Raw genomic sequence first — 22,600 nt, forward strand, 5'->3', positions numbered from 1 at the left:
GGAACCACTGTCTTCCAGGAAGAAAGGTGACTGGAAACAAGTCCTAGTTGTTGCAGGTGATGATTTAAACTTTTGATGAAATCAAATGAAAGAAAAACCGGAGCACAACACTGGGGAGAAATCCCACTCTTTATCGTTTTGTCCTTAAGAAAAATTTGAAACATAAAACATCTAATTTTGTTTGTATTTTTTCTAATAATTTATTACCATGTGATAAGTAAAAAATGATTGCAGAGTCGTCTACTGCTTCCTGGTATCCATTCTGGGTTAGGAAACAAACATTATGTTTAACAGGGTCTTGAGCAAAGTTTTTTTTTTTTTTTTACCATAAACTAATAAAAGCAGTCTCAGAAACTGTACCAAAGAAAATACATTTTTAGGGCTAATAGGGAAGGTAAGAGCTATTTCTACATGCACAACATTAAGGGAACTCGAGGGATTAGAACTGAATAGCTGTGTAGAAAAAGGAAACCTGTGACTCTAAGCAGAGAAAAAGGTTTCGGTTTGTTGGGGAGCAGAAAGATTGGACTCTGGAGCAGTGGAGGAAGGTCATGTGGTCTGACAAGTCCAGATTTATCTTGTTGCAGAGTGATGGAAGCATCAGAGGTAAAAGAGAGGCAGCTCAATGGATTTTTTTCCCCCTTCCCTGATAGCACAGGCATTCATTCCAAGATGACAATACCGGAATTATTAGGTAGGCTCAAATTGTAAAAGACTGGTTCAAGGGCATTATTTTCTGAACCCCACGGAGATTCTTTTGGGGTGGGCTCGGGAAGGCTTTCCCATCATTAATCTGAAATTTTAATGATGAATACAAAGCTGGATGGAAATAAATGTGAGGATGCAGAAGCCTTTGAAACCAGTCACAGCGATGCTGACAATAACCAAAGCTGAAGGTGGTCCAACAAAATATCAGTGTGAAACCATTCTTGGTCAGGCAGTGTATATTTATGTGTCATCCTTAAATTTAGGTACTGAAGGTGGCGTGTGTGAATGAATTAAACTTGGAACTAAAAAAACGCACTCAGAGCACAGATCACCACCAATAAGCTCACTTCTACAAATAAAATGAAAAATCATTTTCAAGATTTATGCAACCAAATTTCCTTATGGAGTTGGACAAAGATCCTTTCTCAGAGAATTAAGAAAATAAAAAAAAAAGAATTACAAAAATCCATCAAGTAGTTTCTGGGTAAAGTTGCAGACAGACAGATAAGTGGAAGAAAAACTATAACCTCATCGGCAGAAATACTGAAGAACAAACTCACCATAGACCACTGGAGCTGTCCTGAGAACACTTCTGGTTCTCAAACTCCACTGCTGGATGGAAATGTGAAAAGGTTAAGAATCATACCCAGTTGCCATAGTGATAACAAATTATATCAATTTTTTTCTTTTAAAAGAGAAGGACCAAGCAAGCAAATTTATTTGGATTTTGATCTTATTTTTTCAGAAGGAAGTGGATGGACCCTAAAAGGGTTTTTACAGGGGGATGACGTGAATCTTGGATTACAGAAGTAATCATTATGCAGATTTAACAATAATCTTAAACAATAAAATTCTGTCATGTGAGAAAAGTTTATTTGTTAATGATTGTTATATCTTCATTTAATTTCTTTTCTTCCAAAAAAATTGGGATTCATCAATCATGTCTGGGGAAAAAAAAAAAGAAAAAAAAAAGAAATAAGAAAACCTTTTCTGATAAAAATTAAAAACAAAAGACATTAGGTGTTTTGTTGTGAGACTGGTAAGCAGGTCATCATACCTTGAGTTAACAACATGGAACCTGCTTTTCTGAAAAACAGTATCCAGTTTCCAAACTGGCTAAATTCACATTTCATGGGGGTGGGAGGTGGGGTGTTCAGTCTCCTCTTTTCATCACAAATATCAACTGAAGCTGGGATTAATGCTTTGTGACAAACAAGTTTATGGGAAATAAAACATAAATACAACTCTTTTTCATTTTTGCAATGTGAATTTCGCTTTTAATAAAAACTCATTGGATTTCAACCAGAGCTACTGCTGTTGTCGGTGAAAAGCACGCAGTTTGGTAACAGTATGCATGCAGCAGAGTCACTGCGGGAACTCTCTGGATACTCAGCTATGGACAAGTTACCTGTTCTACACATCTTGAGGGTGAAGACCCTCATCAAAGACTACCTCTGAGGGATGGCAATCTGACATTTGAAAAAAACAAACAAAAAACCCAAAACGCTTAAACAGATATGCTTAAAGTGGTCTTCATATTCATGAGATATTGGCAATAAACCAAACTACATTTGTTACCAAATGACTGGTGTTTGATTAGAAACAGACTTTAATTTTTCTTTTGATGTTTTTTTTTATGTTTGAAAAGAAAAGGAAGCTAAATCATACAGTGGATATGATAGACAGTTAATTGTAATCATCTGGAAAACTATAACAGCACTACATTCCTGAACAGAAGTTTCTCTCTATTGTATGATTTGTTTTCACAAAGTGGTGAGATCCAGAGTGTCTGAGAGACAACACTTCAGATGACGCCGTCAGTAAGGCCACTTTATATAGAAATTCGAAATGAGGACCACAACTTATCAAGTTCCTGTCCGTAGCTCTTTGCAATGTGTCGTGGGAAACATATGTATGAAAACAAAGCTTCAAGTTTTTAAGTTAAAGAGCCTGAAGGCTGCTTGTATATCTCGGATCTCGGGGGGTGGGGGTGGGGGTGTTATCTTGTCCCCCTTCATCACCACAACTTTAGAAAGGAAAGAAAAAAAAAAAAAAAAAAAAGAAAAAAAAAAGAACAAACAAGAGCTCAGTCCATGTGGTCACCACCAGCTTTGCTGCTGAGGTAGTTTTCCCACTGCAGAAGCCCCAATCGCAACTCAATAGCACACCTCAAAATAACCATCTGCGACTGGTTTATAATGATCTTGCAAAAAAATAGATATTTTCACTGAAGTTTGTAAAATCATCTTGCCTAAAGTCATCTTTCATCCTGTGTGGCTTTGTCAAAGCAAGTTGAAGTCCAGAGAGAAGTTGTGCCACACAACTGCTGCTCCGAGTACAATCCACAAAGGACAACTATGTCGCCTTATTTTTGTATTTTTTTTCTTTTTTTGCTGCTGCAGTATCGTAAGTTTGGGTGTATTTTGCCAATTCCTTTTCAGATATTCCCCTTTTCCATCAGCCCCTTCAGTTGCAGTCCTTTAGCTCTGCCGACCAAATGTATTATATGTGTTATTTAAAAAGGGAGTGTCACTGCAGTGGTGTTGTGTATGACTTGAGTGTGTTTGTGTGAGTGACCAGTGTAGTAATGGTGGCAGCAGGAGCTCTGTCAGGACTACAGTCCATACAGCTGGAGTTCAGCCTCTTCCAAGGGACTGAGCAGGACCACGCTGGAGGGGTCAGGGGATGGAGGTCAGTGGCTCTACTTGTCCCCCAGGATGGCGTACTGGTTGTCGAGCTGCAAATGCTGCAGAGAAGCGCCGCTTGTCTCCTCTCTACCACGGGTCTTGTGTTTGACAACCTCAAAGGTCTTCTCCATTTCTCTGTCTCTGAAACAAACATGTACTACATGACTCCAGCTGAAACGAGACAAGTCTTTGTTCATTCTCTCAGAAACTGAGCTTACTTGCGTGTTTCGACGTGCTTAGCAGATGCCATTAAGGAGGGGAACTGAGCATCATTAAAGATCTCAGGAGGGCCTTGGCTGGGGCCTCGTTTGGTGGAGGTGAGCCTGGCTCCTGGAGGACGATAGACACCAGCAGGCTTTGCCTCAGGCACCTCTATTTCCTCTGTGAGAAAAGAACATCTGTTACGAGCTATTTCCCAGAATTTAAATAATAATTTCACCAGAATATATTTATATAACAATCCCAATCGTGATCAGCGGAATATGTATTCTCTGAACAGCCAAGTCAAAACAGGCTGTTTAAATCCATTTACTCACCCACAGGTGCAGCGGGAGGGGGCGCAGCCCCAGACTTGTTCCAAGGACCAGACACTTTGTCTCCACTAACCAGAATAATCTCCCCATCCTCTCCTACCTCCTCCTTCTCATACTCCTCTTCCTCTTTTTCATCACTGCAAAAAAGTTCAGCAAATGAATATAAGTGTAAAATAAAAGCCAATAAAAGTGAAGTACTGCACATATTTTAACTGCTAAGTAGTGACAAATCATATTAGGTCAGTATTATCAATCTGGTCTGGAGTAAGACTGAGACACACGGGTCTGGCTTGGATTGCAGCTAGGGATTTTAATTGGCTAAATCGACGGATAAGATTTTATAGAGTTTTTCTTCTGCTTTGCAACCCTTTTTGAACTTGGCATCCAGTCAGACAAGCCAGAGCTCATTTTGCTGCAGGTTATGGTTGCAGTGGTCCCCGACTTTACAGCTGATCTAATTATAACTACTGTTCTAAGCTGCAAACAAAGATGATAGAATGAGTTTAAATCACTAAATGACACTACAGCCCCACTGGTAATGTAGCAAAGCTAGGAAGTAAAACAGGCTGAGGGTAACTAGGTAGTAAACAAAAAATCCACTCATCTATCATTGGTGGTTTCACAGGAATAAAACAAGATCAATGGACAATTTTAAAACTAATTTTAAAACATTAAAGTGGTCAAAAACATTTATATAAGCAATAATTACAAAACAAACGCATTGAACCTATTTGGAAAACAATGATACATGTTCTGTGTAACAGCTTCAAAGAAAAATCACAAATCTGCTTGTGTTTTTCCTCCATCAGCTGTCTCTTGTTTTAACTCACAGTGGAGTAACTCATCAAGTAATACTCACAATATCTGTGATAGCAGGTGAACTGAATTCAGAGGTTGTGTGAATAATACACATGATCATATGGTGAGTGTTTCAGGTAACATAGTACATAATATAGTTGATTGAGAAACAGTTTGCAGTATATGGTAAGATCACTGAGTGCGTAACAACTGTCCTTCCTTCAAGTCTCATGTGATTGAAATGCAACCTGGAGCTTGACTAACTGCATTATTACAAATAATAGCAGCTTTAGAAAGACGAGGGAGCTTTATCTCCTAAAAGTGCTCCATAACACTAGTTAACCATCAGTAAAGAGATTATTTTTCACTGCTAGTCACTAAAATAGACTAAAGCTAAGGTGTAAATGTCAGCAACACTTGATTTGTTCTCACCTTATCTGTAAAGCCTGGAGGCGAAGCCCAGTGTAATCCACTTCTTTCTGCTCAAACTCTTTCCATTCCTCGTCCTCCTAGGTAGAAGGAAACATTACTTCATGCACATTACAGTCAAAATACCTCACAACTATCCGGTTTGATTGTTTGACAGAAAGCCATGTAGAAATACATCTCTGAACAATAGCAAAGCAACAGATTAACAGACCCTAATATTTGTGCTCAACAGTAATAAATAGCCTTATATTCTAACTAATAACCTAGTCCAGTCACTAACTCGTGTCTTTTTGTTTCAGCTGGCAAACCTGTATTAACTTAAATGGAGACGGGGCCTTGTTGGACAGCGAGTGTGCTGTCCACACAGGCTAAATCCACGCTAGTATTTAAAATAAATAAATAAAAAATTAGTGACACTATGTAAATCAAAACTATAACCTGATGTGTCAACAGATTGTTCTAATAAAAACCAGCTTATAACACGCGTGTACTCCGTGACAATGTGGGAACCATATGCTAGCTAGCAACCGGCATTTTCTTTCCTCTGTAATATATACCCGTGACGTTCATTCACAAATGGACGAAACCTTACAAACCACATGTCAGCTAGCGACTGACACCTGCAGCCGGACTGGTTGAAATCCAGATACCAGATCTATAATGACACCAGGATCTGTAAACACGCTTAAGAGGCTAAAAAAAAAAAAAAAGTTACGAGAGAGAGAAGCGTAGCTTACCTTATCAATCTGAGCGTCCTGGTTCTCGCTTTTCGTAGACTTCTCCTTCTCCTTCTTGTTCTTTTTCAACACTGTTACCGTGGGCCCGGGGACGGATTCCTTTCCCTTCCCCTTCTCTTTCTTCTTCTTTTTATCCCGCTTGGCAAAGAAATCGTCCAGGCTTTTCTCCGCTGAAACATCCGCCATTTTCACAGAACAGCGTTAGTTAGCTAACCGAGCAATGACAAATGAGAAAATCTGCTCCCGGCAGGTGAAGGCAGCTACTGAGACAACCAGAGGAGATGAAGTCGCTTCACTCTCAGACAGGTTAACTTCTGTTACAGGCTGATACAAATGTCCGCCCTGGTCCCCGGTCTGAATCGTTAACTATCCTGTCAACCATGCCATGCACGGGTTATTTGACAAACCTGTGCCGTCTCCCGGAAACACTTCCTCTCTGAACCGGATGTGTTATCTGCTGAGAGGCCAAAAAAGGCTTGTTTTATTTTATCAATTTATTTATTCTTTTTGTTTCAATTGAATTACTTTGTTATCAGAAAAACTTAAAAAAAAAAAAAAAATCTTTTCATAAGCTTAAATCTCCGTAGTTACGTAACTGCCACCACGAGTCAAAACAAACAGATAAAAAAAGAAAAAAAAAATTTATATGACCATAGTATTTAATTAATAGAAATAATTAGATCATTACTCCACCAACTAATATCTGAATAAAGTTATTTCTAAATAGAAAGGAATGAATTTTTGTTATTGTTATGTGGTTTTTTTTTTTTTTTTTTTTTTTTGTAAACTGTTAAGGTCTCAATTAAGGTAGCATCATGTAAAAGCAATTGAATTTTAGCTACAGTAAGTACTTTGTCATGTCCTGGAAGACCTTTTTCAAAGTCCACATACTAATAGGATATTAACAGTCCGTGTATCATCCGTCCATTCAATTATTCCATTCAATCCAGCAAACAAAATTGGAAACACGAGTCAACATTTTGTTTTTATGTTTAGTGACAGATTGAAAGGTTGTTGCTTGATATCTTATTTTCCAAATCAATACAAATAAATAACAACCAAGGAAACCAGCTCTGTATGGGTTGTTTAGAAAAAAGGGTAAACCACAAATTACACTCTTATGAATGTGTTTAAACTGCAACAAGTCAGTGTCAGTAAAAAAAAAAAGCAAGCAAAATGATCTTGCCAGATGCCATTTCATTCATCTCTGAAACAGTGGAAATGGCAATAAAACGTTAGTTATCTTTTAATCTGTCACATTTCACCGGAAGAAACAGGCTATCAAATCTGCAAGTAAAGCATGCTAAACTAAGTCTCTTTTCAGCAGTAAAGTGAACTTGTAAACAGATGACTTAACCAACATCACACCAGTGTTCAGAGTGTCACTTGACCAGATGCTGCACTGGTCCACAAAGAGAAAATTCCACCTCACTTCATCAATAGATGTGCTGTGGTCAGCAATATTGCTTGCACTGCTTTGTTATTTAGCAAACCAACAGTTATGATAGCTAACATGCACATAAAGGTTTAATGTACTATTGTTTTTGGATTAGTAGAGTTTATTGCTTGAAAATATCCCCTGAAGAGAATAAATCAGACAAGGAGTAATTTTAGTATTTTTTTTCTTTGTTTTATTGCTCAGCAGTAGAAATTACAGTGTATATACTACAGTACAAAAAATACAACATGTTGAACACTGCTCCACCGTGCCACTGAACATTTTGTAAAATATCCATGTTTTGAGCGTGCAAAACAACAAGCCCAGCTGTGAGCATCTGAAGCAGGGAACATGATTACGTTTGGGTCATTCGACATCACCTTTTGACTTTGTGATTGCAGAATGTCTCATAATGCAGAAAATCTTTAGCAACAACAGAGGCAGGCAGCATCGATTATTGAATAAACAGCAATGCCATGTGAAGATGATGTGTCAGACGACAGAAGGACCACAGGTTTAATAGCAAAACAAAATATTCCAACACAATTATTAAAAAAAAAAAAAAAAAATCAAAAAAAAAAATCAAACTACCTCTGTATGTGCTCACAGCAAATATTTAGCACATACCTCATATGTCTCAGTGTTTTATTGGTCATTACAGTCCAACACATTGTATGTGGTCAAGCGACTATCTCACAATCATTCAACACTTCAATAAACATATTTAGTGAACAAACACGTTTATGGAGCGAGACACTTACAGAAGCAACTGTTTCTTACAGTGGTGAGAGACATTCTCAAACTGGGACACAACCAGTAGCCACTCCACGACACAGACAGGTGATAGACACATTCAGAGGCACACACAAGAACAGACACACAAAGACAAACAGTTCAAATTCAGCTGATAGTGATACAAGTCTTGTTTGACTTAAGTAACCGTTATATTTGGTTAAGGGGGTTGGGACATCTCAGCTCATTTGGTCACACTTCAGTGCACGGAGTGTGCCTCCATGCACAAACAGCAGTCATACACACACTCACCTACACTTAGATATATAAAGGGCCAACAAAAGAGATTAAGAATGTGGTCCCTCTTCAGAGAAGCTGGTGACACAAGGGGGCAAATCTTTTTAGATCGAAGCCGTTTTACCCAGAATCACTCCATGTCCATACTCTTATAATTAAATCAATTATTGATTTAATTGATCAATAAAATCTTGGCCTGTACTTATCAAACTGCCATGCTGAATTTGTCTGCAAGCAGTTTCCTTTTCTTTTTTTCCATTTTTTTACCCCATTCTGTCCTCGTTTATACCACAATTTACTTCAACATGAAACAGGTTTTAATATTAATTATGTGTTTTTTATCTCTAATTTTAATCAGTATATTTTTTTCTGTTGACTCGATAATAATGTAAATATCTATAATAATGTAACGTCTTAATTAGGTATCCAGGAAAGAAATGTTTCAAATAACCTAGTGAGAATATTTTCTTAGTAATTGCAAATTAATTAGTCAAAGCATACTTTTTAAAACCTAAAAAGATACTTTTTTAAAAAATAGAATATTGTATAAAATGTAGATCTTTACATCTGTAAATCATTCCATTTAAATACTGAAAAAGGGACATATTAACTGTGAATCTATTTCTTTAAGAATTTTATTTATGCTCCTGGTATACACATCAAGGAATCGTTTAAGTGGCCTTTGTAGGTGAATAAATACTTTAAAAAAACTTTACATTTTGGAGCACTTTATGCATGTTTCATACTGGTTTGATAAACACAGGCCGTGATTTTTTTTTTTTTTATCCATATTTACACATACCTGTGTCCCCTTCCCCATAAATATGTAGGTGCTATATTCAAGTTCAACAGGCTATAAGTATTTTGGGATTTGATTTTAAAAGAAGAAAAAAAAAACAATAAAAAGTACAGCTTTGAGGGTTTCATAGCACATTCTTCTCTAAAGCAGATTTCATGTGGCAACATCCACAGTTTACTTACCATCAAGCCACTGTTATGCAACAAAACCACATATATATTCTGTATTATATAAAGACAATAGAAACCTTTATCACAATTAAACCATTTGTAGAAAATCTACATCAGAAAAATATGCAGGTGCATCCTCATAGTAAATAGTGTCTGTTTACATCGCTCTTCTTACAGGTTGCTCTTTGTGTTTGTAATATACAGTATAAGGTCAAAGTCTCTGAATATTTACCACATATATAAAATAGACAATAACAGCTGGGAGGGGGGGGGGAGTAAAGGATGTGGATCTATCTCTATATGGCAGAGGCTTTGTCTCTGTTGATGAAGAGGGTTTCCTGGCAGAAAGGGTTAACCAGGATCACGCTACTGCCGCTGTAGTCTCCATTAGGGGGTAGACAGGTGTCTTGCTCCTGAAAACACAGGCAAACACATGAAAACTAAGTCCATGTGCCTAATTGCCCAGCAGTAGTTGATTTATGCTTTAAATATTGCCAGAAGAAAAGACACTGCAGCCTAATACATCTATTCTACAAGTTTATAGTGAAAGAGAATGGGATAAAGTGTGGCTTTGGTGCTCCCAGGGGTTTTTAAACGGATGATCAACAAAGATACTGACAAAAGCTCAATAAATGGAGAAACAAAGGGGGGAGGGGGAAACAATATAAAAGGTTCTCGAGCAGAGGAACGAAAGGGAGGGATGACTCAGAAGAAAGCAGCATCAGAGGGGCTTCAGGTGCGGGAGGGGGGTGATGGTGAGCCAGCAGTATTGAAGTGCTGCTGGAGGATGGATGTGTGAAACATGAAATGACTTGTTTTGCAGCAGGAATGAGGCAGTTTTATCAGCAAATTTGATCAAATAACACCAGGTTTATGATTAGGTCTCATGGAGAACACTGCCATCCACCTATAGGACCAGAGAAGCTAAGATCTGACGTTTCTGCTCTACGAAGACAGGTAAATCAGGGGAAAAACAACACCTGGGTGTCACCAAGGGCATCCCACACATGATCCAACCTCAGCTTCTCTTTCCTGACTCCCCAAAAGGCAGCAAGGGAATGTAAAGACAGCAGCAGCAGCAGCAAAATAAAAGGAAGGAAGCATAAAACAAAATGTTTATTTTGGAGAAGATGATGAACACAGACATGCAATGACAGAAGGAGAGGGTGAGAGGTGGAGGGGTTTACAGATTTATGTCCAAACTTCTGTTTTGTACATCCTCCAACAGATGGCACTGTGATGCACCAAATACGGGAACATGAATGTTTTAGTGAGTACATGCTTTAACTTAAAGGTGGAGTATGTAAGATTTTCAATATTTTCAAAACAAATTAACTAAAAAAATAACTACAATCATAATTAAATAGTTTTTTTTTTTAAACATGTAGGTTCCAGTCTGTCCATATTTGATGTTTTATTAAATTACAAGTTTAATTAATGACAAAGACCCTTCTTAAATGTTTGCCTACCAGTAAAAAAAAAAGTGCTTTTTGTCATTTGTCATTAATTAAACTTATAATTTAATAACGCATCAAATAGGGACAGACTGGAACCTACATGTTTAAAAAAAACTAATTATGATTGTAGTTATTTTTTTAGTTAATTTATTTAGAAAATACTGAAAATCTTACATACTCCACCTTTAAGATCTGATTATTTTTCTAATCATGACAGAGTTAATATGAAAAATACTGTAAATTTCATATCTGGTTATAAAAAAAAAGGCTTTGTTATTCAAAACTTACTTTCCCAAGTTGATCAGTTATTCACAACAGATCATTTACAGTAAAAAAAAAAAAAAAAAAGGTAAAATCTCCGTTTTTTTAAAATAACCTATCACAAAGAATCATCAGTAAATGTGGGTGAAATTATGTGCAAGAAATGCTAAATGTGTCCATATAATGTTATACTAATGGCTGGGTATGGAAATTTCCCATCACACAAACGTGCGTTTTATACATGTTAATGGACAAATAACTCATGAAATTAAAAAAAAAAAAAAAGGACGATGACACAAGATGAGTTTGCTTAATGACAAGAAACATGGCTAAGTGATTTAAGTGGATGGATCCGATTTTTAAATTTAAATCAGAATTAGAGATTTAATATTTATTTTATTAGGCTAAATTATTCCTTTTAAGTTTATTCAGTTTGTTCACAGCAAAATATCACAAACAACCATAATTATTTAAAATATTTACCAAACAAAATAACCAAAGCACAAACTCAAAAATTCATACATGCAAAATACATATTAAAAAAAAGCAAAAAAAAAAAAAAAAGCTGACATTGTGTGCTTTTACAAGCTGGGAAGCCATGTCTGACAGACACGTTGCCTTCTTGATGATGAAAATCTGGCGTATATTAGAATGACAGCAAATGAATGAAATATCTTGGAATGACATGGTGTAAATCTTTCACAGTACATCTTTAATTAAGGTTTCATTTTCCTCACCAATTCAAGACCTACAGGAAACTACAACGTAAATGACTTCATGCTGATTTTTAAGCATTGGTGAGCTGTCTAGGTTGTATTTTGTATCCCACTTGATAGAAACTGGGCTGGGCTCCGCCACCACCCTGACCCTGCATTAGAATGAACAAGAATAGGCAATAGATGGATGGATGGATGGATGGATGGATGTTTTTTAGGTTTAGAAAATATTGCTTTTAAAACCTGAGTGATCACAGGTCTTTTCAGACGAAGTGTAAACAGCCTGCTGAGATCACATTTATTCTGTTTTAACCTCTCTAGATTGACTTCTTGGTAAAATGTGAGCATTACTGAAAATTCTTTTTATTACATCCTAAGCTCTTAATGGCCAGACATCATCTAATTTAAAAGACTTTATTGTTCTCGATCACCCAAAATAAAAGGTTTATTCCCTGACTGCCAGTCTGCTTGTGGTTCCTAGAATTTCTTCTTTATTTCTTCTTCTGCTCTTTAAACAGGTTTAGTTTTCTGCTCTCTATCTGATTTATTCTGGTTTATTATTAATCCTCCATTTCTTATTTATTTGTTTTAATTTTATTTTTATTACCTGGACTTTTATCTATTTTAAATAAATTTATATTCAATTCAAACGTTTTTTTTATTTCCTTTTTTGTTTTGGTTATTTGTACCGCACATGCATCAGATCTGCTGATGCCACATGAACAACTGGGATGTCTAAGATCATCTGGGTCATCTTTGGTTTCCATCCTATAAGTTAAACCTAAACAAGGTGAATCATCATCTACTTTTTAATGCTCCAAATACTTGAGCTGAGTTTTTGGATAAAAACCTGTCAGATAGTGGAAAAGTTGCTTCATTTGAGATAGCATGCAGTACAAAGCCACAGGAAAAGGAAGAATACGTCAAAGCAGACCTGAGCGCCATTTCCATATTCATCAAGTAAATGCTCCACCACTTCATTTGGCGATCTGCTGAACAGTAAGGGAGTCATAGTGTGTCAGTAGTTTGTACCTCACTCTCCAGAGTGTGTATCTCTCTGGGCAGCTCTACTGCGTGCCTGCTGAAGTAGTCCATGGTGATGGCGTTGTTCCAGTAGCTGAGGTTATTCTCCTGATTTGATGACTTCTTCTTCCTCTTCATGCAGCACACAGTCAACAGTACAGCTACAGCAGTCAGAGACACAAGAGCAAATTGTGGGTTATTGCAGCCACACTTACTGTGAAAGAAGCCGTTATGTTTCAGGAAAACGCACCACTGCTGGAATAAAATGTGGATGAAATTCTGGACGAAGCTGTCACTTATACAAATATATAAAAAAGTGAATCATCAGAAGGCTAAGAAATTCATATTTCTTTGTCTAGAACAGATCAAAATGCACAGAACTGTGTTTAGCCTCAGGTGAAACATCCCCTTCCTGTTAAAACTCTCGTCTCTAATAAGATTAGGCCCTGAAGAGTGTCTGGAAGTTGTCAAAAGGCATTCTGGGAAATCTAAGAAATCACTAACTGAAGCAAGAAAGTTGGCAATGATGATACAGTCAAACTAACGCCTAAAATGTGACAGAGAGTGAGAGTAATCTGTTATATATAAAATGATTTGAAGTATCAATGCTGTCATGTAGGATAACGTTACAATTCCTGAACATATTTCAGTTTTTGTTTTAGTATTAGGTGAAAACTGACGCAGATTTTTTTCTTATTGTCTATAAGCTAATTCTTCTCTTGTGGATCTATTCAGTCAAATAACAATCTTGTGTTTTGTCTTGTCTGGTTTTACTTACAGCAGGAGGACACAAGCACACTGATGGCCAGCACGATCCACACAATGTCCATCCTGCTGAAGCAGATGGTCATGCGGGATGGTGGCGAGTTAACGGTGGAGCCCGAGCTGTTTCTGGTATTCCAGGGATCGCTGGTTGTTGCAGGTACCTGCCTGTTGAGGAAGTTCCCACTGGCCGTGGAGGGGGGCTCTGAACTGTCCCCCTGAGCAGGCGACTCCTCAACGGAGGTGCTGTTAGAAAGCAGCCCTGCGTGTGCAGTTGCATTCCCCAGCTGGAGCTCAACAGGTGGACTGTCTGTGTTGTTACCCTGAACAACCTGACTTTCCACAGTGAAGGCTGCAGTGTGGTTGACTGGGATGACCGTTTGACTCTGCGGCTTGAAGTTGGTCTTAGTGGGCAGACCTGTACTGGATGCAGCTGAAATCAAACTTTGTGGTGAGCTCTTGACAGAAGCATCAGGCCCCTCTGTTGAATCCAACTTCAACTGAGCGGTGGGGGGTTCTGTCAAAGCATGAGCTTCCCGCTGAGTGATGGTGTGATGCACAGGCAGCTCAGGCGATCTTATAGCATGCTCCGCGAGTTTCAGGCCTCGCGCAGCATCAGCACCAACTGAGGAGGAAGAGAGGGCGGCCAGGGAGGAGGGGTGCAGCTCAGGAACATGTTGCTGCCTGGGGTTGCTGGGTTCCTTCTCGTTCAGCTTCTGAAGCTTTTTGCGGTGTGCATCAAGTGCATCCCCTCTGTCTGATCCAGAGCTGGAGGCAGAAACCAGGGGACTTGAAGCCCCTGCAGCAGAAAAGTTTACATCTATGTTTGGGAATTCTGTACTGGGAAACTTGGAGCTGCTGCTGCTGGCCTGGCTAGTACGAACAGTAACTAGGTTATGAACTTGGGGCGCCCTTACAAATTTCTGAATGAAGCCTTGATTTATAGTATCAGAGCTGGGCACCTGGGGTTGAGTCACGCGGCTGTTAGTGCTCACAGTGTTTGGGGTAACAGCATTTGTGTCATGAATGGGAGGGTCAACACGGGCCAGAGAGGAAGCGTGGGTGGTGTGACGCAAGGGAGGAAGGATAACGCTAGGAATAATGATATTTGATGGTAGAGTGCCTCTGGATGACCATTCCCCACTGCTGGAGCCTTCCGGATGCCAATCAAGGTGGAGAGAGAGTGGGTTGCTGTCGCTGGCTGCCATGGAGACAGATTCCTGGGACGTCTGGCTGAGGTACGGCTCCTGTGCTGACAAAACCAGTCCTACTGACTGTGCCAGGAATGCTAGAACACCTTAAAAAAGAGAAAATATGAAGATTAGTAAATCTGATGTAAAATACTCCTTAAGCCTCATGTTGTGATTCAATTCAATTTCAATTCAATTCAACTTTATATGTATAGCGCCACTTCACAACAATGTTGTCACAGGGCACTTTACATACACGAATCAACATACACATCATTTCGAGCCAATTCATACATATCCTATCATAGAAATGATAAAATTTTCCATTAAATGTGTACCAAAAAAAAAGAAAAAAAAATCCTTTAAAAAGCCAAAAATAAGCCATCATTAGCACCAAAACATAAGAAAACAAGGCTAATAAAAAGCAATCACATAATGCGGCCAATGGGATGAAAATGCTTACTGATGAATCTGATTTGGACAAGGATGTGATGCTGGAACTTCTTTTATATTGAAATTTAATGCTTAATGTCAGAGGAATAATTGAGTTGTGGGACTAAAACATCTAAAATCTTTCACAGAGCAAAGAGTCTTAATCTTTCCTTCATCGGGAAATCAGCTCAATGATAAAAAATTAAATAGGAGGAAAAAAAAAAACATATTCATCACAACATTCAGCTGCTGAATCGAATTATTTGTAGAGTTCAGGTGTTGTTGCATTTTCAACTAAGCTTCCAAGCTGAAGTCTCAGGTGTTCAGATGGGAAGCTCCGTCTTGAATTCATTATGCTTTTCAGCTTTTAATAAACTCAACCAGCCTCCCATAGTTTGATTAGATTGCTTTATTAACTGCATTATTCACAAGGCAAGTTCACTGTATGGACCCGAATGTATATGAGCTAGTAACTGGGATTGAAAAGGGTGTTTGTGTATTTAGAAGCAGAAATATAAAGCACATTTTCCCTCATATTGGACAGAAAAGCTTCATAAAAATGTGTAAATCCTTCAATTACAACACAAAACAAACATTTGACTTTATTCTGTGGATAGTTTTTTTTTTTTTTTTTTTTTTTTTTAATGCAATGTATTATAAATATGTTTAAACTAGCATGCTCTTGCACATTTAGATAAATAGTTTAATGCCAGTCTGTTTACCAAAATAAGTCGTATAATGTTAAAAACCACCTGGCAGATTTGCCATCTCAAGATTAACCTCACAAAGAGGTGTGTAGTGACAAGCTGTTAGCAGGAACCTGTGGAGATTGTTGGTTCAACTATATTATCTGGACAGCTAGAAAGTCAGAGAAGAGGAGCAGGGAGGGGCTTCTTAATTCGCTCTTTGCTCGCTCCTCTTCAACCCCTTATTGACACCGCCAACACAGCTCATGTAACACATCTGCAGGGCTTCCACTGGGTGCTTTCTCTGATGAGGAAGATGAGGTAAACATTTAATCTGTGTACACAATTGTCTGAATTAGGATTAAACATGTTTTTATGCCAAAATGAGGATTTTTAAATTCTAACCCCGTTTACAAAACACAAAACAGTGATTTGCAAATTATTACCCCTATATTATTAAGATACTAAGGTAGCGGTGGCTCAGGTGGTAGAGCCGCTTGTCTTGTGACCTGACGGTCTGCTGTTCGCTGCTGCAGCCCTGAGGGAACACGGTTGTTATCTTCAGGCCTGTACAAAGCTGGATAAATGCAGAGGGTTGCGTCAGGAGGGGTATCCTGCTTGAAACACATGCCAAACATTCAACTGTGCGATGATTCGCTTTGGCAAACCCTTCAGATGGACAAGCCGAAAGGGGAACAACATATTATTAAGATCCTTCAACTACATACATAATTATTGTGTTTTTTTTTCTTTTTTTTCTTTCCTTTCTTAAAATGCTGGAATGTGTTTTAGAATATTTGGACCGAAATAAATGCTCAGTATCGGATCTTCCTACAACAGAGGATTACTTTCCAAATATCTAAGTAATTCAGTTTGGTTGGGTTTTGAAGTTTTACCTTTGGAAATATAAGTTGTCTGAACAGCAGCATTCTCTCTGCCAAAACCTTTTTAAAATCAACTGAGATTAACATTTCTGTCATAGATGTGCAAATTACTAATGTCACACACATTTACGGACTCTCAAATATATGCACATTGGTAGTTATGATTGTGGATCTATATTTTTTCTTTACATTTCAGAGTTATTTGTATTTGTGAATGAACTCTGCTGACTGACATACGTGTGCATGAATTTGTGTTGTGACATCTACATCGGTATCAGTCATATTTAAAATACGGAGATCCCTGAAAGCCTGACAAAACTGACCATCTAGTCACAATCTCAATAAAACTTAAAATTTAAGATGCAATCATTTATGTAAAGCTTTTAAAATTTTCTAATATTGCCCAACCCATAAGAATTAAGCTGTGGCACCAACACACACATCTAAATGACCGTAAGACAAAAGGACCACGATGAGATGGTTATTCTTATTGGTGTTTGAAATGTAAAGCTTTCAGAGAGAGAAGTCAGTGTGCTGACTGCTTTTTGACCTTCATAACCATCACACACACACACACACACACACACACACACACACACACACACACACACACACACACACACACACACACACACAAACACACACACACACACACACACACACACACACACACACACACACACACACACACACACCCAATCACCTTCAACACAATGGAACAAGACTCATTGAAAACACAGTCTCAAGCCATGGATGGACCTGGATGTTCACACCATTGTTTATAATGCTCTATCAGTAACTATGGAAACCAAGTTTCCATTTCCAAAAAGATCTGGAAAGAAATAAGGAGAGGTTAAAGGATGAATCTGTTTGCAATGTTGAATAAGAAAGCAACAGACAAAAACAGGAATAAGAAAAGGTCAATCAGGTTAATACCTCATTTCTTTTCCTCACCGAATATCAGCATCTTCTTTTCTGTATTCACAAATATCTCACAGCAGATACCCGAAGCTCTGACTATCTATACTGAACCTTTGAATCATTGGTTGTATTCCTTCATACTCTACCACAGAGATTAACAGGAGAGAGTCTTGTCCTGCTATTCTATTAACCAGGTCTGGTACATCTCTAATCCACAGAGCCCATTCTAGAGCCAGCAAACATGACCACTGCTGGTTTCTGATTGCACGCTCTCTCCATGACATGATCTGCACAAAAAGGAAACTGTTAACAAAGACTAAATTATGTGATATAATTATGCTTTAGTTGTTCCTGGATTGTGAATTCACATCAGGACAAAGTATAAGACTTAACATTTTATTAGGGAATATTTTGTACAATATGCATAAGATGTTAATAATAAAAAAAAACTAAAAAACTTTAAAAAAAAAAAAAAAGAAAAAAAAAGAAAGAAATCTTACAGAATGTCTGAAACTATCCTGACTTGTTTTAAGACAAAATTACATTAAATGTATCCAGCCTAAACACTCTGGCACTTATCCTCCTAATTTGTCCGGGTCATCAGAAGCTCTACATAAATCATTTGGTATTTCTCTGATCTGTAGCCAACAGGAAGATTAATATTCATTTGTTACTTTGCAGTTTAGTCAAATCATGTTTTATTAAAGATCATATCTGAGATATTACAGTGAAAAAAAATAATTTTTTATTTTTAGTGGCAACAGCATCAAACGCTCCAAATATTCAGAAGTCCTAAATGCAAGAAAAAGATAGGTTTGTTCATGTTGTGTCAGATGTGGTGTTGGTTTGGATTTTCTTAGGATTTTTTTTAAGTGTGACCTCTTGCCCAAGTACAAGGAATCCCACAACCACATTATGAAGCTAATAAAACAATGTGTGCACTTCAACTTATCAGCGAAGCTTATGAAAGTAGCAGAAGATTAATAACTGAAAGCTCATGAGGAGATCAACAGGTTACAGTTTGCCTCCTAAGTAATAAAAGAAAAATGGAGGAAAAAGGCAGCAGAATGAACTATTAGCATCTATCACTCTGGCTACAATCCTACAGGATTTAATGAAATGGAAGATAGTGGATTACTTGCTTTGAAAAATCTATATTTTAGGTTTGATAAATGACATTTTCTTTTAAAATTAGTGCATGTAAAAAAACACTATTCCATGAATCTATATGGTGGATTAATGACTTCCACTAGCTGAATGGGTAAGGTTTTGCCTCGATGCACGGCCGTCATCTAATACAGAATGTCAAGCAGACTTCTTGCCATGCTGAATTTTGTACAGTTGTGTTTGGATATGTAAGGATCCCGCTGTGACTGAAGCTTTCTGTTGCATGCTGGCATCCTGCATACTAAATTCAAATTTTCAGTATTATGGCAATTTTCTATATGCAATATAAAAACTTATATTGGCCATGCAATAAGCACACAGCTGAAAGTTTAGGGACCAAATGTTTAATCGAGGTCTCCAAAGTCGGTCCTCAAGGGCCACTGTCCTGCTGGTTTTCATTGCGTCTCTGCTTCAACACACCTGACTCAAATTAAATGGTTCCAACAGCCTATGATATTCTGCACAATGACTTATTAATTTAGGTCAGGTATGTTGCAGCAGGGATACCTGGAAAGTCTGCGGGATTGTGGCTCTTGAGAACCGCATCTGGACATCCCTGTGTTGGACTGAATCAGACTTGTGGAAGAATCTGAGTGAGGTAGCACAACAACCAGCCGTCAAGTCAAACATGCGGAGTTGTGTTGTTCATCTCTATTGATCATCTAGACCAGCTTTTAAGCCAAACTAAACAAAAGACAGCAATGATGGAGGCACATGACAAGAAAGCCCCGTAGCATATGAGATGTGCTGAAGCTGTTGTGTTTTTTTTTTTAAGTTTAGTTTTCCAGCCTTGCGATGAACTTACTGGGACATCTTGGGACATTCCTGAGGAAACTGGCAACTGTCTTGAATATTTTTCATTTCTAATTATGCCTTATACTGCGCAATGATGCACAGCAGCTTTTTGAAAATGGGCTGCCGATGTCTTTCCTCCAATCCACCAAACTGCACGATCCAGATTCCTGACCATTAAAACTTCTTTTATCAAGATGTTCTAACTTTACAATGCATAATCAATCAAATAATCAACAGCACTTGGCTACTACCAACCCTTCTTATTAATGGAGTATAATTAGATTTTCACACACTAACTCTGTATTTTGGCTCACCTTTGTCTAATAAATAATGGCACAGTGTGTGTGTTGTCTGTATTAAAAGACTTTAATTTCTTACATTAGCAGCTATATATAAAAATAGTGCTGGATATTACTGAATTTGTGTGAGTGCACATGAAAGTGTATGATTGCATGTGTATGGTGTAGCTGTAGGTACACTACACTGAACACTGAAGTAAATGGGTATAATTTGTCACAGCAGGTGTTTGTCTGGCTGATGGAGTGAGATCGAAGGCAGGGTGAATGGAGACAGAGAGCATGGACCAGCCTCCGCAAATGCACGACACAATGAGTGAATTAACAAGAGAGATGATTGAAAAGACCCGAGAAGTAACCAGAGCTTCATGAACATCCATTACTGAGATGAAGTACTGGGAATAACATGAGAAAATTGGATGGGAAAGGGGAAGGAAGGTCACGCGGGGTGGGGAAAATGTGCTGATAGGAAGCCAGAGGTGTAGTGGAGAGTAGAAAAGGGAGCTGTGTGGGTGTTTTGTCAGGCTAAAACATGGACAAAAGCAAAAAGGTTGGATTAGACACATGGACAAAAAGGATATCCAAGAAAAATAATGTGTGAGAGGAGAATGTATGAGGCGCCTTTTGGTCACATTTGTCTTGGTCAGCTGTACTTGTCCACTCAGCATGGTTTTTTTTTTGTCATCATTGTGCATGTAGGCTATTTCTAGCCTTGCATGGTATTTCTGAACACCCACAATGTTAAACAATGTATCCTCAGTAGAAATTATACTAAATATATAAATAAATAAATAAGGGGGTGGGCAACAACAGTTTAAATCATCCTGCTACAGGGGAAAAAAAGATAATTTCAATGGTGACATTGAATACAAGGTCCCTCCCTTTGTCCTTCTGCTACATGTTTCATGGAAAGGGAGGGTGACACACATCTGTTATCACTCACACCAACCTGTCCCCCTGCAATCTGTATCACCCAGCTGATCATCTAAGAATAGCATCTGCTAATATCGTGAGGAAAACAAATGCCCAGGTGAAACTGCTGTGAGATTATACCCTCATTTATTTGACTAATGGCATCAACCTGTTTTGCATGATATAAGCACACAATGCATGGAGGGAGGAGCAATTTATGCAAGAAACCTGCTGAATTAGGCTCTTTTGAATGCTTGGGCAGCGACTGACATTCGTTGAAGCCCTACAGTATATTGATGCCATCCTGGACATCAATAAATCAAGTTGCAAAGCAGGATCCTGTGCGCCGATCCAAAGCAGGCTTTGTCTCACCAATCATTTACCGTTAGACTCAATATCAGGGGCCAGAGCGCCATCTGAACGTACACTGCTGGGATGGTAAACAACATATTTACTCCTGCTGATGAAATTCTGTATTATCTTTTGGATTCACGCAGCTCAGACTAAATTTTCTGCAGAACATTGTTCATGTACACTGCATCAATGTCTAAACACTGTGTGTGTGATATGCAGACTATGCACCGGGCTGGTTGCATGATCAGTCCTGAAAGTGCTGGGACATTCATCTTCTTTTTTATGTCCAGGAGTCACCTCATGCTACATGCAGCTTTCCAGCATGTACAGCTTCTAGAGCTGGTTGTGCTGCATCATCAGTGAGCTGCTGGCAGTGGGGCTGCTTGAACTGAAGGCTGAACAAGGAACCAAAAATAGAAGCTGCAAAATCATCCATCAATAAGGCTTGTGACGGTTCATCAGGCTTTACTTATGAACTGCAACTGCTCTATCATTTCTCTGCTCAGCAGCACAAAAGAAGAAGAACACAAAACATAAACTGAATAACAATCTGACCAAGGTGATGCGTCAGTAAAGAATAAATTTTGTATTGAAGATAAATACCTAAAAATATGCTCATTTGTTTTTTCTTGATCTTTTTTCTACAAATTGTATTTTGCACTTCTTTGACAGACAGAAATAAAACAAATACAGAGAATAAATTGTGGCTATTTTATCAGGTGTTGATATTACACACGGTGGTTTATTAAAAACTGGGGTATTCGTACAAATTTTACAGTTCCTTTTCTCCCATTCTGAAACCGATTCATGTGCCACAAAAGAAGATAAAAAGAACTAAAAGAAATATTGATGGACTGCTCTGATACGACTCTTTTTCCATTAGATATTCCTAAGATATTATTGTCATTACACCACACATCGAGGGTGGTAAATATCACAAATGTTCTACAAAGTCTTTAAAAGTTTCTTGTGTGAAGCCACCAGATAAGCTTTTTTTTTTTTTTTTCTTGAACAACTACAACCTAAAAAATATCATGGTGGTAGACGGGAGTGTGATATTCACACATCCTCACTTCTGCCTCAAGAGGTTACTGTTCTTGTGCATCTTGTACAGCTTGCATCTTGAAACAAAGAATGCTTTTAATATGAGTTAGAGTTTAGAAGATTTGCTCTCCTGGTGGATCTGCTCTGAGTTTTAGTTTTATCTCAATGGCAAAGCCAACATAAAAATTTACTCAGAGTGAAACAGCTCAGAGCAATCGTAGCCCGCATGTGGGTAGTTTTGTTAAATGTTTATATCTTCTAACCACTTAATCCAAATAAGGGTTGTGGGGAAGCTGGAGCCTATTCCAGTAAGAGGCAGGGTACACTCTGGACAGGCATTCATCCCATCACAGAGCCAACACAGAGACACTA

At 38.1% G+C, this 22,600-nt stretch overlaps 2 protein-coding genes across 3 annotated transcripts in view; both read right to left on the reverse strand.

Annotated features, from left to right (window-relative positions):
- Window positions 1-993: 993 nt before the first annotated feature.
- On the reverse strand, window positions 994-6,307 carry cdv3 (carnitine deficiency-associated gene expressed in ventricle 3). Of its 2 annotated transcripts, none has more exons than XM_079259644.1 (5): window positions 5,893-6,307; window positions 5,159-5,232; window positions 3,932-4,065; window positions 3,614-3,776; window positions 994-3,536 (listed from the first exon to the last, which is right to left on the reverse strand). In XM_079259644.1, the coding sequence occupies exons 1-5, from the start codon at window positions 6,076-6,078 to the stop codon at window positions 3,410-3,412; spliced, it is 684 nt and encodes a 227-aa protein (XP_079115770.1). In that variant the 5' UTR covers window positions 6,079-6,307; the 3' UTR covers window positions 994-3,409. The 2 variants fall into 2 exon arrangements, with proteins under 2 accessions (XP_079115770.1, XP_079115769.1); XM_079259643.1 differs by having other exon boundaries at window positions 5,159-5,235.
- A 3,225-nt stretch (window positions 6,308-9,532) lies between these two features.
- Window positions 9,533-22,600, reverse strand: part of tmem108 (transmembrane protein 108) — a 49,853-nt gene continuing 36,785 nt past the window's right edge. Inside the window, exons 3-5 of the mRNA XM_079259962.1 lie at window positions 13,564-14,844; window positions 12,795-12,946; window positions 9,533-9,741 (exon numbers count right to left, since the gene is read on the reverse strand). Of these exons, the coding sequence (XP_079116088.1) occupies window positions 9,625-9,741; window positions 12,795-12,946; window positions 13,564-14,844 (1,550 nt within the window). The 3' untranslated portion in view covers window positions 9,533-9,624. The remainder of the gene's footprint in view (window positions 9,742-12,794; window positions 12,947-13,563; window positions 14,845-22,600) is intronic.

The sequence above is a fragment of the Telmatherina bonti genome (assembly GCF_933228915.1).
Source record: "Telmatherina bonti genome assembly, chromosome: 20".
NCBI lineage: Eukaryota > Metazoa > Chordata > Actinopteri > Atheriniformes > Telmatherinidae > Telmatherina > Telmatherina bonti.

Bases quoted from the DNA above. Each gene is read 5' to 3' on its own strand.
- cdv3 (XM_079259643.1), bottom strand. From the start codon at position 6,078: ATGGCGGATGTTTCAGCGGAGAAAAGCCTGGACGATTTCTTTGCCAAG. The intron at 5,236-5,892 runs GTAAGCTACGCT...CCTTCTACCTAG, and splicing joins AGGACGCTCAGATTGATAAG to GAGGACGAGGAATGGAAAGA. The intron at 3,777-3,931 runs GTGAGTAAATGG...CTTTTCTCACAG, and splicing joins CCCTCCCGCTGCACCTGTGG to AGGAAATAGAGGTGCCTGAG.